At 43.4% G+C, this 17,416-nt stretch overlaps 1 protein-coding gene across 1 annotated transcript in view; it reads right to left on the bottom strand.

Moving 5' to 3' along the window:
* Positions 1-17,416, bottom strand: part of si:dkey-237h12.3 (teneurin-3) — a 332,826-nt gene that overhangs the window by 5,927 nt on the left and 309,483 nt on the right. Inside the window, 7 exon segments of the mRNA XM_048971419.1 lie at positions 269-504; positions 1,177-1,352; positions 2,031-2,905; positions 5,076-5,230; positions 6,303-6,535; positions 9,084-9,104; positions 10,323-10,572. Coding sequence (XP_048827376.1) covers positions 269-504; positions 1,177-1,352; positions 2,031-2,905; positions 5,076-5,230; positions 6,303-6,535; positions 9,084-9,104; positions 10,323-10,572 — 1,946 coding nt within the window.

Here is a 17,416-nt window from a genome sequence, read left to right as displayed (position 1 = left end):
ACGTCAAATTAATTAATTAATTAAATGAATTAAAATGTTTTATGCTAATATCCATTAAATTTAATGCATTTTAGCTAAACCACTGTAGGAATGTCAATTTTCCTTAGAAATAAAATAAAAAGCAGACAACTGAACGATACACTGATATGAAAAAGAGAGTCAGCAACCACAGCCCACTTAGTCTTGATCAAAGAGTCCGTAACTGGATGCGAGAGAGAGCTGCTTCACCAGAGTTGCTCCTTGTATGACGACCGGCTCATTTCCCTACCCGAAGCTTCCTTCCAAAGACATTGACCCGGCCTCTTGTCTGCTCCTTCCGGAAACGCCACTCGACCAGGTTTTGCCCGTTCTCCCCTGGTAGTGTCATATTGCGACGGGCTACCGTGGGATTGGCGGCACCGGCCAGGACGTGCGGCTCCGTTTGGTAGTGTGTATCCAGCCCGTTGGCATAGACGATCTTCAAGGAGTTGTCATGGCCCACCTGATAATTATTTCTTAACTGGTCTGGGGAAGACAGAGCATAGCAGGTAGTTAAGATTACAGCTCAACAATGCTAAGCTTAGCATTTTTTGCTTTATGCGACGTATAACAAACGTCGGTTAACACCGTCAAGGTCTTTTTACGATTGAATACCTTTGGCATGTCTGTATCTATAAAATAAACGGTAGAATGCAAGCAACTGACCACCTATGAAAGCCAGCCTGTGTGGAGATTGCCTTGCCTAATAATGTTAATTTCTTCAACGCATTATCTCTCATACATTTTACCAACAGACCTTTAATCTATTTTGTCCACTCACCAATGCTGTACGCATTGTCTCTCAGGGCTAGTACTTGTTAAAATGACTTCAGTCCATTGTTTACTGATGTGGGACTGTAGCAGCCAATGGCAGAAAAGTGCAGGTATAATAGATTACCTAACTGCATAACTGTATAATATCTCCAGGTCAGTTGCATAGTATTCATGGCCCGCAAGAAGCTGTTGTTTAATTTCAAATGCCAGAGAAAAATAGCGCATCCAGCGACATTAGCGATATGTTGCCAGAGTCGTTTGTCCTCACAGTGATGAATGGCTTTGTGTTGGCCTACATTGACCTTTTTGTCTCAACAGAAACACTGTCTTAAAATCTCGACTGGCTCATCATTTTCTGGCCTTCCTTAGGAACCTGCTGAGTACCTTGGACCAGGGTGTAGAAGGAGTCAATGGATGAGAGGTTGGTGGTGATGCTGACGTCCTCTTCTCTCCCCGAGGTCTCAATGTCCACCGTAATAGCCCCGTCCATTTCGCTGTGCAGGCTGGTCACCACTCCAGTTGGGAACGTCACATTTGTGAGCCGGCCCTCACTGTCGTAGCTGCGGGAGAAAAATCCATCAGGCGTCCACAAGAACATGTTTGGGTGATTTGCCAATTGACATTTCAGAACTGACTCGTCCGTCCAGCAAATTACAAAATAGGACACAGTCGCCAAATAAAGGTTTAGCAAACAGCAGGGTACATGGAAAAGCCAATTCACAAGCTTACCAACTGCTCTAATGAAAACTCTATGTACTGAACCACTGGTTAACACACCTATCTGCCATGTCCCCCTGCGCTGATACGCTCTGTTGAAGTTTAGAATGACTGTGGATAGTGATGTGGACCTCTTATGGAGAATGGCCAAGAGTGGCAGGGTGTGATTTATTCTTAACTTCTCTTTACCCACTCTCTCCTCCCCAGGCTCATCTGAGTGTCCACAATCAGGACATGCCTTTCAACAACACTGAGTACAAAAGGTCTCAGCGAGAGATACATGCGATCGTACCAGATCCAGTGAGAATAGGATTTCATTAACATGAACAAATTTTAGACACAGATCCTTTCCTTAGTCCTCTATTTGCGCAAAAATGTAATGTAGAAGATGTTTGATAAAGTATTGTAGCGAGTACCTTAATGAATATTTAAAATTCATTCCATTGCACCTCAATCCTTTCTGTAAAAGAGGTTTGTAAGGGGAACAGAGGGCATCAGGATAAAGACTGGATGATACTCACTCATAAAAGGTAGTCCAGCCAATCTCTGTGCTCTTAGTGGCCAGGAGGCCACTGTTTCCATGGTAGGTGAAGTGGACCAGCTCTTGTCCCTGGGCAGTGAGGGTCTTCAGCCCCCCGTTTGTCCCGACGTTAAGCCATATCACCTGATTGTCCGGAGAAACGATGCGGACTGGCATTCGGTTGGGGTCCCTACGGATACGCAGGGTGTTGCCGCTGCTGTCCGTTACTGCCGTGATGTCGTTTTCGTTGCTGTAGCTGAAGTTATACATGTAATCCCCAGTGATCAAGCTCATTGTGTACTGGTGGGTGCCATTGATGTCAAAGATGTACAGCTCCTGGGCTCCAGGGGAGGCCACCTCGTAGAAGTTCATGGAGTTGAGCAAGGGTTTGTTCTTGTGTATGGCGCGAATTCGGATGTTGCCCAAGTCGGCCACATATAACGTCCCGTCTGGCGACACCACCATGGAAGACGGGGCGTTGAGCTTGGCATCCTTCGCATAGCCATCTCCAGTCTGGTAGCAGTCGCAGTTGGCGTCGTTCTTGCAGTCGCACTCCGACGGCGCCCCTGCCAGATGGGAGATCTCGCCATCGGTAGACACTTGCCTGATGCGGTTGATCTTCTTTTCGTCCGTCTCAGCAATGTAGAGCATGCCGCTGTAAGACACAGCGATGGCGCTGGCGGATTCCAGCGTGGTCTGGATCGCCCTCTTGCCCAGGCTGTACTCGACGCCTGGCACCTGGCAATGCATGGGCCGCCCCGCCGCGATACGAACTTGCCGGTTTTCAGTGATCTGCAGTACGACGTTATTGTCCAGTACATAAATGGAGTTGTCCATGGGATTGATGGCCAGGTCAGTAGGCCATTCCAAACGAACCTGAGTAAGAAGAAAAAAAAAAAAACATACCATACTGAATCACTCTAACATAAATATGAATTTAAATATCTGATCCAGGGTCTCTTCCCCTGCCTCATGCTCGGTGCTTCCTGTAGACTCCAGGCATAATGTCACCCTACACTGGAAGAACAGTACAGAATCTCGATAGATGATACCACACACAATTAGGAGATTGTGTTTATAATATACGCTCTGTATATTTATCTCAGCACAGAAGTGTTTCATAATGAGCTGAAGCAGGCCTCTTCCTTTTACCCTTCTGGCATTGCAGCGATAGTGACTAGGCAGGGGACAGCGCCTCCCATTTAAACACACAATGTTAGTGGAAGGCAGTTTTGACTAACATGAGGTGACTTCCAGGGTCATGCTGCTGAAGGGGGCATGAACGGCCATGTAATGTGGAGCTTATCTTCCACTTGGGATGCAGTGAAAGCCGCCCCCCCCGCTTAAACAGGCTGCTAATTTCAAGCCAACAATCAGTGACATCGTCCCTTTGAAGACAAAGGGCTTTAATGTTTGCGACATGAGATAGACTGAGTCTGCCCATCTCTATTTTCTGCTTTAGTTATACTCGGGAACCTTAGACTTAACAAATACTCAGCAGACACTCAATCCTTCCTTTCAGTCACATATCATGTCATGGCTACTGAATGCTGACATCAGACATGTGGATAAGGGAATTCCGGCAATTCCGGCAGACAATGGCATACACTAATTTCTCATTGTTATAGACCAATAACAGAGACAACACGAAGTGTATAGTCAGTGCATTGTCTTTTGTTTTACAAAGGCTGTATTCTTCTCTCCGTCGCAATTAAACTGACAAGTGCTGTCTTTGTTTTTGCTCCACTGGACCACAGTACACCTGGGCCGCCAATCCTGGCTCCCTGCCCCTGTTTAATGGCTAATAAACAGCCTCTCCCTGGGGTGAAGATGCGGAGAAGTGGAGCAATAATGGAATCCTAGCTTGTCCTGGGATTTCGGTTATGAGTGCGAAAGCCTCAGCCAGGCTCCAAATCTCGAGTCAAGGTCACATTCTACTTCCCACTTTTCCAGCCATCGGGAACATTTACATTCATTAGATTTACATCCCGTTCATCGACATTTTCATCTGAATATGTCTGCATAAATGAATTGGTGTATTAGTGCATATCTGCCCCTGCCGTGTTCCCGCTGCTACATAACAAATTTTCTCCCGAGGGTGAAAACTTTAGCTAAAGACGGGAGCCTTCAGCCTGTGACAGGAAGGCATGCGTGCCTCAGTGGGTTATGAGCAGGCTGTTTTGCCGCTGGACGGGGGAGGGTAGGCGTGCCTGTTACGGAGCCTAGAACACCCAATGGATCATAAGCCAAATGGTCTGGGGTTTAGGGAGTGATGCGAACATAAGACAACCAGACACGCTCTCGCTAATTACATACTAATCACGACTACCTCTTACGGAGGTAGCCTTGCTGGAGGGGACATTTCGTTTGCTCTGATTTCCAGACTTTTCCTCCATCCTCTTGTTACTAGGTGACCCCAATAATCCAACTGAATATCTACAGCTCTGAGGCCGAAACCTGGAGGAAAGAGGCAGGCAAAAGCACCATCCTCCTCTACACGCAAGCATCATTCAAAATTTTACGTTTCATCTTGTATGTCGTACGTTCCAAATCTCACATTCCTCAGATACAGGATGTAGCGCATTCAGCAGTGGGACTGGAGTGCATGCAGCCCACTTCAAATCAAGGCAGCACCAGTGACACCACAGCCGGTACCAAGTCAAGGTTCAGCAACTCCAGTCTCTGCGAGCCGCAGGAAGCCCTGTACTCTACCCGATCTCAGAGATCCTTACCTGTGTGGTAACTCATGCTTAATGTGGTGTTTCAGCTACAAATCATGTGTTAATTAAAATGCATTCCGCAACTTGTAGGTCTCCTGCTGTAACACGCTGGATTTCATGGGTCCGCACTTAGTGGAATCACAGGAGCCTAATTAAACACTTGCGATGGGGCTATATGCGATAGTTTGATATTTCCTAGTGGAGAAACAGGCCGACCAAGCTGCGACTGACGTGCCACAAGAGGGTGCCCTGAGCCTTGCGGTGCTCAACGGCAGGTGCTCATGTGGAATATGTCGGGCTGCTCATGTCACGGACTGAACAATCACCTGGCGAATGTGCATGCTGGTGTCACAGGTCAAAGGTCGAGCTGAGGTCAGGTCATTAGATCCTAGTAGGGTTGAAATGATGCCGTTCTGGTCCACCTTCCGAATCATGGTCCCGTCAACAAAGTAAATAATTCCGTTCTTATCCACCACAATACCTGAATACAAGGAGGACAAAAATAAACACACACACCAAAGACGCATCAGACTGCACTTGCCGAATACTAAAGAGTCAAGATCTGTTTCAAATACACATATAACTAAATGCTACCTTCTGATATTCCATTTACTTTTTAGGAAAACAGCGTTACGTCGGTTTCGTTTCCCTTAAGCCAAAGTTAAAAAACAGACTTGGAATAGTCCAAAAAAAAAAAAAAAAAGCGATTAAAAAGGAGGAAAACGACAACAAACTTCCTTCTACCTGTGGAGAGGGTAAAATTACAGCTTTCATCATTTTTTAAATGAAACAGATGAAAGACAGCCAGTTGCCATGGTTACGGTGGCCTACTAAAATGTCAGCCTGATAGAGTGAGGCTAAAAGGTGTGTGTTTCCCAGCTGAGGAAAGCATGCTTGCGGCAATCACCCGGGTTCCCCCCAGGAATATATATTAACTGCCAGCTCTGTGCCACTTTTATCCCGGGATTATAGTTGCAGGGGCATTTCTTGATCTTATGTTCCAAGGAGATCCAAACACTTTGGGAAATAAATTAGAAATTAATGCTTGTTATGCACTGCAAGAATATTCTTTGACGCGCATACAGTTGCCAGGGCACAGCATGATGGATTGGCCTCTACACCAGTAATATGGTGGAGACACGCGGCCCCCAAAAGTGCGGATGAATTAAAAATATCGCCTTGCTCAGAAGCAACTGTCAGGAAAAGAAACAGCCCTGTCACAGAGCGTTGGCATTTCTCCATTCTTCTAACCGTGTTCAGACGGTGCTTTAAGAGAAGAAATGAGAGCGACCCACTCATAAAGGGCTGAGCTTCAACACTTCATGAATAGCTATTGAAAGAAGAACATTTTCTCTAGAGGAACATGCGCACGATATATGATATTATTACATTCCATTGATAATGTGAGAATATAATCTTATTTCATGATAAAAAATAGTAAATCCTGGTTAGGATGGAAAGCGGGGAAGAAACTGAAAGTAAATTTTTCTATGCTAAATGTTACACCAACTTGTAAACATGACGGCACCCTGGGATGTGGGACTATAAGATACCTTTGGGGCCCATCAGTAAGGCTTCCATAGCTTTGCCTCCATCCCCACAGCGAGCCTCGTCAAAAGGCAGGCAATGCTCCCCAGTTCCTGCCACCACCTCGGTGTTCTGCAGGAGCTCCTTGGTCGCCGTCAGCACCTTCGGCCGGTATATCCTGCGGGAGTTGGTGTCGGAGATGTACAGCTGCCCCGTGACGGGGTCGGTGGCCATGTAGTACCTGTGAGCCGGGTTGTTGCTGGGGACAGAAAGGGAGCAGCACTTAGTGTTTTCACTCAAACCCACCACTCAGGGGACAAACCACCTCAGAAATGAACAAACCAGCAAACATAAACACTAGGAGCGTTTCTCCATATCAAGAATGCAAAGGTCGCACTTGTGATCATGGCAAGATCGGTCTTGCTAACTTGACCCCCCCCCCCCAAGAACAAATGAACGAATCATAGCATTGTCCTCGTTTTGGCGAGGATGCAACCGATGCATCTATGATCTGTGGCAGGGCAGGAACAGCATTCGGGGATTTTTCCTGCCCTTTTTACTTCTGTTCTTAGTATTTGAACTGTACTTCAGCAAAGGAAGACGAGGTCAAACGTGTACGTGAGAAGTACAGTCACATATGCATACTGGGAAACACCTTAGGAAATTACTCTAATGAGGAGCGGGGGCTCCACAATTAAAAAATGAGCAAGATGCTTTAAAAAAATAGGGCTAATGTGAAATATATCAGAGGCTGAACATTTTTATAATTTAAGAATGTACTATTTAACATTTGGAGGCGGCATGGTGGTGTAGTGGTTAGCACTGTTACCTCACACCTCTAGGACCTGGGTTTGAATCTCCGCCTGGGTCACATGTGTGTGGAGTTTGCATGTTCTCCCCATATCGTTGTGGGGTCTCCTTCGGGTACTCTGGTTTCCCCCCCCCCCCCCCCCCCCCCCCCCCCACAGTCCAGGATTGGCATGCTAAGGCTAATTGGAGTTACTAAATTGTGAGTGTGCCCAGTGATGGGCTGTCCCCCCTCTTCTTGGATTGTTCCCTGCCTCGTGCCCGCAGTTTCCAGGATAGGCTCCGGACCCCCCCGCGACGCAGAAGGGTAAGTGGTTTGCAAAATGGATGGATATTTACCATTTTCTCACCTCAATGAGTACTGAATATCTGTCTGCTGTACTACAAAACCAACAGCAAGTACCAAAATATATCATTCATATAAACAAATTATTTAACGAAACTGATACATTTTCACCATGAAATGTTTCGTAGCCATATTCCATCCATCCATCCATTTTCCAAACCGCTTATCCTATTGGGTCGCGGGGGGTCCGGAGCCTATCCCGGAAGCAATGGGCACGAGGCAGGGAACAACCCAGGATGGGGGGCCAGCCCATCGCAGGGCACACTCACACACCATTCACTCACACATGCACACCTATGGGCAATTCAGCGACTCCAATTAGCCTCAGCATGTTTTTGGACTGTGGGGGGAAACCGGAGTACCCGGAGGAAACCCCATGACGACATGGGGAGAACATGCAAACTCCGCACACATGTGACCCAGGTGGAGACTCGAACCCGGGTCCCAGAGGTGTGAGGCAACAGTGCTAACCACTGCACCACCATGCCGCCCCTTGTTTCGTAGCCATATTCCGTAAAATAATATTTACAAAAGAAAATGAGACTCTTTTGCAAATATATACGAAAGGGACAAGGTGAAAAAGGACCAAGAAATATGGAAGCAGGCGGACTATGAAAACGAATGAAAGAGGTTAAAAACAAAGACGACGAAAACAATGAAAATGTCTGTAAACTGCCAATACCAACACGGTTAACTGTACAGCAATAAGGACAGCTTCATTGGAAGAGACAGGTCGATAGCCTCTAATGTTTATGAGGCTCTGTGGTGCATTAGTCAATATTGCTTTTCTTTATGACACTTAGAAATACTGTGCGATGTGCTCAAATGAATACGGGAAAGGCCTCAGCCCCCAGAGGATTAAATCCGAGAAATCCAAAGTGCAATTTCTTGGCTTACTGTATACATCATTAATATGTAATCTGATGATGTGTTATAATTCAAGATATTGTTTTTGGGAACGACACATGCTGTTACACCTCCCCCTCTGGCTCGTCCCGTACCTATTCTGGACCGGTACCATTTTTAATCTGCTCAGATTTATTAGTATGGAATTGGGGATCAATTGGCAGGATCGATTGAGGCATTGTGTTCTGCCTCAATATGGCAGAAGGTACAGTTACTGCAAATCGGATTTAAACACGCCTCAGATCCTAAATCAGTGCTGGAGAGCCTTGCCTCTGTGGTTAGTCGCCATTTCAAACACAGTCACTGCTTCATATTATGTTAGGTTACAAAATACGTGCTTCCATAAGTTGACATTGTTATCCCTTTAAATCTGGGATTTCAGAACATTGTTTAAGCGAATGCTAAGTACAAAATACAATCAGAGGCAGCCAATCAGATCGCTGATTATATTCCAGATTTTTTTTGTAGTTGCTGCAATGATCCTGACTTAACATTCCTAGGTGAACTTATTGTATTCGGAAAGCAGCAAAAGAGCAACGCAGAGAAGCTGTTCTGCGTGAAGAAAGTTCTTTATTCATCTGTGAAAAGTGAAATGAGGTCCTCGAAGAATGTAAAAGTAAAAAAAAAAAAAAAAAACAATGAACACAATTCAGCAGTTTGCAGAGTGCACTGATGGAATAAGATGTAACGCAACGCGAGACAGACAACGGTACATCCACAGGACTGTATACTGAATGAGAGGGCTTACCTATGTCTGAAATCTTTATTTCTTAGGAGAGAGGAGGCAGGAAGAAAATAAAACAGTGTGAAAGAGTTACAGGAAAAGCACACACAGAGCTGGCAGAAAGTGAAGATTTGCTGGAAACATATTGGAACATGGTTCCCACCAGTAGCCTCTTCCAGGTTCCCAAGTGCTGAGACTTTTAAGCAGAATTTGTAAACCAAATAAAGGTAGCTACAAAATTTTACGCATAGAGCTACCTGCCACCACACATATATATACTGTATATACAGTATATCGTTACTTCCCCCAATGGCATACTGACCGTGCCACCAGAAATTGAAACATTTTTTTAAATCACGCCTTCAGCAAAGGCATCATGCTAGAGCTACTGCACCTAGACTGAATTCATAATTATTCATGTAATTAGTGTGACTTGCCACACCTAGACACGCGTGAAATACACATGTTCATATTATAAATGTTTCGTCACATGCTCATACCGCAGAAGGAAAACTTAATAGTCTGGAAAGTCAAGTGATAGGCCAATGATTTAAAAGCGTTACTCAATGCCTTGACATCACACTTTGTACTTATAACTGTAAATGAATTTGTAAGTGAAATTGAAAGCAAAATCTTAAATGAAGTTTTTTTTTTTGCTGCAGCAAAACTTATTAAAATGAGCATGCAGTCGATAGCAAAGAAGGGTATACTTAGCTCAACACTTGTTTTGCATCCTCTTAATCTAGTTCCAGGTAGTTTGTAAATTGCTAGTTTGTAATGAGTACTACAGCTGTGACAACCTGATATTAACAAAATGCTAATGAAAGGTTTTGGAAAGGGGCTGAGTAAAACACAGTGAAAGAAAGTGTTTGGTGAAGGTCAGGAATAAAACCAATGTCTCCCACGTTTCCATTAACAGCAAGCAGTGCTTATAGGGGATTGACCATCTCCACACAAATTAACTTGTTATTATTTCTGGGACAATCGTGATGTAGAATTTAAGGCTTGAATATTATGAGAAGTAAAAACATTTACCAATACAATTTATAGTTTGTAAGAAACAAATTAAAAAGACCTTTATAATAGACAGAGTTCTCTTGTTTGCTGCTGATAAAACAACATAGAATTCTTCCAGAATTGTCTGAAATAGTTCATCTTAACAGGGATAAAGTCTCACTAGGGTCGGATGAAAAAGACAACAGGACAAGAGAAATTCCCCAAGGTCATTATAAAATGGTCAGCTTCAGCTAGTCAGCAACCAACCTGAGCTCCATGACGCTGGTGACATTCCCAGAAGGGAAGATGCGTCGAATGTAGTTGAAGTCCCCAACAAAGAGACTGCCGTCAATGCCACAAGCCAAGGCCACAGGGGCGAGCAGCTTGTTGCCATCTGCCTGGCCGTTGCAGCTGGGGCAGGAGATGCTACGCCGACGCCCGTTCCCCATGATGGTGTTAATCACAGGAGGCTGCTGGGAAATGAACTGGTTTTCCCCAGTCCCCTTGTACACAATACCTGCGGAAAAACAAACAAAAAAAAGCAAAAATACATTTAATTAGAAAAAAAGTGTGATTCAGTCTTCATTCTTTTTCTTTTGCTGATGGCTTTTAGAATCAATTTGTCAAGTGACCGAATGCTACAAAAATACAAACAACAAACCAAATACTAGTGAAAGCCAAAAGAAGAATAATTTCCTTTAATTTCTCACCCAACTAGATGGTGCTCTCTGTTCAATAAAAGGCTCATAGCATGCCTCAAAGCAAACCAAGAGCTCCATCTAGTGGGGTCAAAAAATACAGCAAATGGTTCATGAAGCTTCATTTTAGTTATGAAGACTACTACACTGAACAGTTTCAGTTTTAGTCATGATAGTGCACACCTGAAAGTGCACGTTTGAATACTCAGAAGCTTTGTTTGCTGGTTGAGAATTACACATTTGAAAATTCTTACCACATCCAACAAATTAATATTGAAAAAAAAAGCATATAAACTTGATTTCCTCATAAAATCTCTTCAGATGACCCCCAGACAGGTGGACTGAAAATGATGTCAAAACAATCTGATATAAAGTGGTCCGATCATCTGAACGGGGCATTAAAATTCAATGACAATGAAATGTATTTTGTCAGATTTTTATGAGCAATCATCACTTTGACAAGTTTGACATTCAAAATAGCATACCACTAGATATAAATAATGTAGAACTTGTAAAATGATTTGTATAGAAATACAAAATATTTTGTACTTAACTTACGTGCGTAGTTAACTTGATGTATCAGTGCATTTATTTCTGTAGTGTTTTGGTCTGATTAGACTGCCTTTATCCTCAAAGAATCTGATACAGATTTTTACAATGCAAGCAGGTTAAAATTTAAAAGGATAATAGTTGTGTCTGCAATGAACCAATCGTTCATGAATATTTCCCAAAGCAGGTTACAAATGTGGATATGTTTACAGTTTCCAGTTGCCCAAACATCACAATAAAATAGCTCTTGCTTCCAAAACATTGCAAGCATTTTCAGAACTGAGTAAATTATTTTCTGAAGCGAATGAAAGAAATTCCTGAGGACAATATTTCTAAATTTGTTGACAAATCTGTAATCACCAGAATATGTATTTGTACCAAGTCGCTGTTGGGGGAGTTTCTCTTGAAGACAAAGTCTTGCTTAAGGAAATAGGAGCTCTACTGCAGCCTTGCTTATTTGATTACTCGATCAGTTTCAATTTGTATTCCTGACAGTAATTTTCACAAGAAAATCCTCTCTGTGACTCAGCTGCGAGATGAAACACAGCCCACAGGCCGGAAAAATAACATTAAATCAAAAAATGATGTACAGTTGTAGAAACTACAACAAGGACAATTTGGAATGCCACTAAACACTAATTGGTTTTCTGTAATTGAAGAATACTTCAATATTTTGTTAACTAAAAATTACCTGCATATATAAGACGTTCCAGGTTATACTAAAAGAACAATATCCTGTTTCTGATGTATACAGGCACTAAGTGGTTATCTTTATTGTAATGCGAAAGACTACAAGAGCTTCATTGAGCGCCGCATAATGTAGTTGTAATCGGTCATCTGTCTTTTACATCTATCTTTGGATGTTACTGAAAAAATGAAATCCAAGTTCTTTATAAAATACTCCCCAGGAGTACGCTATGCAAAAGGAAACCGTATCGCTTCTGCAGGTAACACCATCTCTACTCACCATTACATTAATAAAATTGATATTTAAACCGGTGTTATATTTTCCTTTTAGGACGTTCTTATCGAAGGGACCGTCATGATGATTTTCTACCTCGTTCCACAGACTTATTTCAAGGTGCATGCACAACGGTTTGCACAAAGAGTACAAACGGCATACAGCACATACCGAAAAAAAGAAGGCAGTCACCTTCAACTGTGAAACTCCACTTTGTTTGAAGACAACCATAATGAATCCTTATCCTTGACAGATTACATAACCCTCTCTGAACAACCTCTCCCTCAAAAAAAAAAAACCCTACATATGTACCCCATACCTTTATGGATTGGCTGCCTGGAATAAAGTATGGAAAGGTAAATAGCATAGTATAGACACGCAGTTCAGATAAGTACATTTTTAAGAGTGCACAGGTGAAGACTTGATTTGAAATGATACATGTGCTTTGATATTTATCCTAAGGAGACTGTGTCAAGGATTTGAATCTTGATGATGTTTATTCTGGATCACAATTACTACCTGTTAAAGAGCACTTTTAGAAATAAGCAGAGAACGTTTCCTCTTCCCCATGTCTGAGTAGGAGTCTGTGCCTGCAGTAAATGTCAGCTGATGAAGAGCTGCAAGGCATGGAGCCTTGACTGAACTCACAATACAGTGACACCACAGGCTGACTTGCTGACCTTAACAAGGCTGTCCTAACAGAGGCCTCACCAGAAGATCACTGTTCCACTTTGAACTCTACTTCCAACGAGTCCTGCTCGCTTATGTCTGACTCGTGTAAGTGCGCCTGAGGGCTTGCAGAGCCAGTTGGCCTTGGACCCCTAGTGTTTTTTTTTTCCCTTTTACTTCTCACAAATATGGCAGGAGTTTCCCTGAGTAGGCCATCTTCTGGCACTTTCACTGAGGATTTTGTGCTGTGCAGCACGCAGTCATGTATTTACTAAGCTGTTTTTACTGAATCTTTGTTAAGCGCTGTGAGATGACTATGTTGAGAAGGGCACTATACCACTATACAAACAAAAAAACAGTGTACAGTACTCAGACACTAAATCAACATAAGGGTGATCCATTATACCATTAAGAAATTTGTAAAATTAGTTCTAGATCTAAGAATCCTTCATTGTGAAAACAGAATGGGATAAAGCAAAGGAACCTATAGGAAGGATCATTAAAAGCCACTGCTTCCATTCGAAACCAAAGGAAAACCATATTTGATTTCGCTACATTACTGTGGCTGACAAAGGTCTTTTCTCGGTTCTGATGTGCAATGGGCGATCTTCCAGAACTATGAGCAAAAAGAAAAGCAACCCGCCAAGCCCACAGCACAACAATAGACAATTGGCCACAAATCGCACACAGGCTCGCAGTGCTGCTCGTCCACACCCTTTGCACAGACTTTCGTCCCTCGTCCACCATCACTTGAAGGAAGACTGAGACGCGAGTCGCAAAAAGATTGCTGATGGGTGAAATCAATGAAATATTCTTTTAACTGGAGCGCACAAAGGGCTCGAGTGATTACGGATAAATATTTAAGTGCTGTGCAAATACAAGTTATTTTAGGGGGCTTCAAAGAAGAATTTCAAAGGGCGATTACATGCTGTGTGTTTTAAATTATTCAGAATAGGCAACACTGGAATTCCAACACAGTCTCTGTCCTAATTACTCGAAAGATCAATGATGCCATGCAGACCCTTTCCGTGTATGACTGGGGAAAAAGAGGTCTAGTCCTCCACTGCTTTTATGTCACCATAAATCTCAATATACTTAAAAACACATGTAGCTGAGAGCCAGCTGGCTCCTTTCCGATTAAGTTTATTCACCAATTAATTGATTGAAGGACACAAATGAAGATGTGGTCATATGAAGCGGTGAAGCATCTAGACGTTGTGCTTTTCCCCGAGTCTTGGCTGACAAAGACAGATGGGACCCAGGAATTGTCGGAAACAGTGAAGGAGCACGACGTGTGACCCCGACGACTTCCGTCTTGACTTTCAAAGTTCCCGCTCTGGAGCGCCTCGTAAATAAGGTGCCTTTGTTCCTGAGATCCAAATTACAAATACAAACAGCAATTAATCTAATAAATAATGCATATGGCTGACACAGGTGTGGAAAATGTGCCCGCAGTACCGCTGTTAAATAAATAAAAACAACAATAATAACGTAGATAGGGAGAAAAAGCTCTCCACGACCAATTTAGCATAAAGCACACCCTCGTCACTCCCGATGATGGAATTACTGAAAAATCAGAGGGTGACCAAGCAGACAGGAGCAGAATGTAAATGAGCTGCGACTTGGGGTACGTGGGAATGACTGAGTAACTAAATTCAATTCAATTTAATTTGCGGGTGATTTACGGCTTCCAGGCGGACCCTCTCGCTGAAAGAAGCCTCTCATTATACCCCCTCAGTGTAACAGCAGCTCTGCTGGCCTGGGTGGGGCAGCGGATGCTTGGGTGTAACGGTGCACTAAACTGAATCCAGCATGGATATCAGCAGAAACCGTGTGACATTTGGCAGAGTCGGAAGTCTATTTCAAGACACATCCGGGCCCCACGCATTCAGGGTTCCCAGGGTTCGTTTTCAGTGTAATGGCGAAGGCGTGCTCGAGCAAAATTTAATTTCACATTATCTGAAAACCTCAAATGGTTAATTAGTCTGGATATTGGGCTGATGACTCCACCTTTCTGATAATAAACTGCAAATGCAAAGCATAAAAGCATATCCGTGTTCCACCTAAAAAGCTTTAATCCATTTACAAATGAACTGTAGTAGAGGTGCTACATAGGTGAAGCTAATTTGTATCCTATCCCTTCTTTATGTCCACATTTTCTCTCCTATACTTGTCCTTTTCAACATCTAATGGAATATCACACGTCCATATGCAGACTTTCACAAAACATTCTCACAAAAACGCACTCTGCTCCTTTGGCAAAGAGCTCCAGTGAAGTTCTCCATCTCAGAAGACGCCGGAGCGTAATGAACCTTACACTAAGCTTCCCGACATTAAGTACCCTTCCTGAGCTTTTGTTGCCTTGAGGAAGCTCGCCTGGGCCGATCGTAAGCAGCGTCTCGGGGTGAGGAAGATAACACAGGCTCAACAGAAGACGTGGAAGTACCATTCAAGGTGAAGCATTGTTACTTACGAAGGTAACCCATCAGGGCTCACTTGTACGTTGCTTTGCACAAAAGTATCCGATAAATAAGAAAGCAAGCAAATAAAATAAACAAATAAATAAATGTAAATGTTATCGACAAATCCTACGTCCCTGAGCAAAGCAGATAACGTAATATTTCGGGGGGAAAATGGCGCAGGGTCATGAAGAACATTCGAGTTGCAGGAATAATAAAGGTTCTGCAATCGAAACGCTCAGAGAATCCCCCCCATGGATACAGGACTTCTCTGACACAGGTATTCCTCCTTCACCTCCGACCCTGTCGAGGGTTTATAAGAGGGACAAGAAAGCCAATTCGATTTATGTTGAGGAGCCCCCAAGACAGACTTCGTTGGGATTAGCCAAAGATGTTGTTTTAAAGATTAACATTTAGCTTTGGGCCAACTCCCCTGTTGACATGAGACAATTTGCAGCAGCGCAGGATATAAGATGATGATGGCGGCAGCTTTTATGTAAAAGGGGCAGCAGGTTGCCTTATCTGGTGCTGCTCGAGAAGTGGTGGGGGTCTACCGTCAAGGAGTGGGAAGGTATTACAGCACCTGCAGGAGGGTGCGGATAAATGACTCCGTTTTTAAGACGCCCACTGTAGGGAGCCCTCAGATGGCAGACATCAGAGAACACAGAAAGTACCAACTGGAAGAGGCTGGGTTCACTGTGTCACACGACTGGCTGTCTTATTTCCTGCCTATCGTTTCAGATTATATCTTCCATAGTGTAGTAGCACCATTTTGAGATGTGGGTTTGCATTGATGATTAATGGGGGGGGGGGATGTTTGTGCCTTTAGGAACTCAGACGTGAGGCCTTTTTCAATATCTGTGACACACTACTTGAATACCACAGATCGCAATGGATAGCAAATGATGCAACAGATAAATAAATATGTCTGAAAATATTCATCATGCCCCAACTCTATAGATCTACGAGCGCAGCAAAAAGCTGAGGCTTAAATAAGCACACAATTTCTTGCTGCTTTTTTGCTCTGTGTGGCTAAAGAAATGAGATTATCCAACTGGATGCCGGAGACGGCAGGTACTGGAAAGGTGACTAATGCCTGTACCTTTACAGAAAAGACAAAGGTAAGGAAATGTGATCAAAAGGAAAACATTTACAATGCTTTATAGTCCCTATGATAATATACTCTGAACTTGTGTACTGTTACAGTAACAGGTGCACAGTGGCACAACTTTAATCTCACTGTCAATGTACCGCATTCAGAGTAGCTAAGACAAATGGTCTTATAAATATACCGCGTTCTAGGAGTGACTTCTGTTGCAAACTGGTTTCCTTTCCCATGGCTGGTCAGTTCTTTTTCTTGTTAACCTTCTATAATTTATTGAAATTGAACGGTATATTACAGATAATCTAAGCAGAAGGCTGTTAGGATAAGACATCTATTAACTCAACAGTGGTTCATTTAACGGGACGTGTTAAGCCAAGTGTTCTACAATTGCGAAGTTTAATGATGTGTGATGCATCATCAGCTATTGGGGGGGGGGACTAATATCTAAGATAATGGTTTATTTTGATGCCCAACACAGAAAAATAAGAACGAGCGCAGAAATCACAGCCTCGTTCGCGGTCTAGCAGTGAATTTCCTGACGACGGTAGCTGAAAGGCCTCTGCATGGAGCTCTGCTCGTACTCCCAGGTGTGATAATACCGCACAAGGCTTCTGACGGACAGATGGGGTGCTTAATGAAGAAAAAGGCTATTGTGCTCAGTCAGCTCGGATCCAATTATTCTAAAACACTGGGTCGTGCCCACCGACGAGCATTTAGCTAGCCGTGCCGAAAAATGAGAAGAATCATTATTTACCACGAACCAACGAAGGGTTAAACAGGAACGGGAGACAGACAGTGGGGAAGAGCAGGCCTGACCCGCTTCAGCAAGCCCCGAGATTAAAGGGTCACAAATTCACCAAGACAGCTGGCGCTAAGTCACAGAGGTAAAGCAGAGGCTTAACATCACTCCACAAAAGAAG

Source organism: Brienomyrus brachyistius, chromosome 12 (assembly GCF_023856365.1).
Source record: "Brienomyrus brachyistius isolate T26 chromosome 12, BBRACH_0.4, whole genome shotgun sequence".
Lineage (NCBI taxonomy): Eukaryota > Metazoa > Chordata > Actinopteri > Osteoglossiformes > Mormyridae > Brienomyrus > Brienomyrus brachyistius.
Note: the sequence above shows the minus strand (reverse complement) of the source record. Positions and strands in the feature narration are given on the sequence as shown.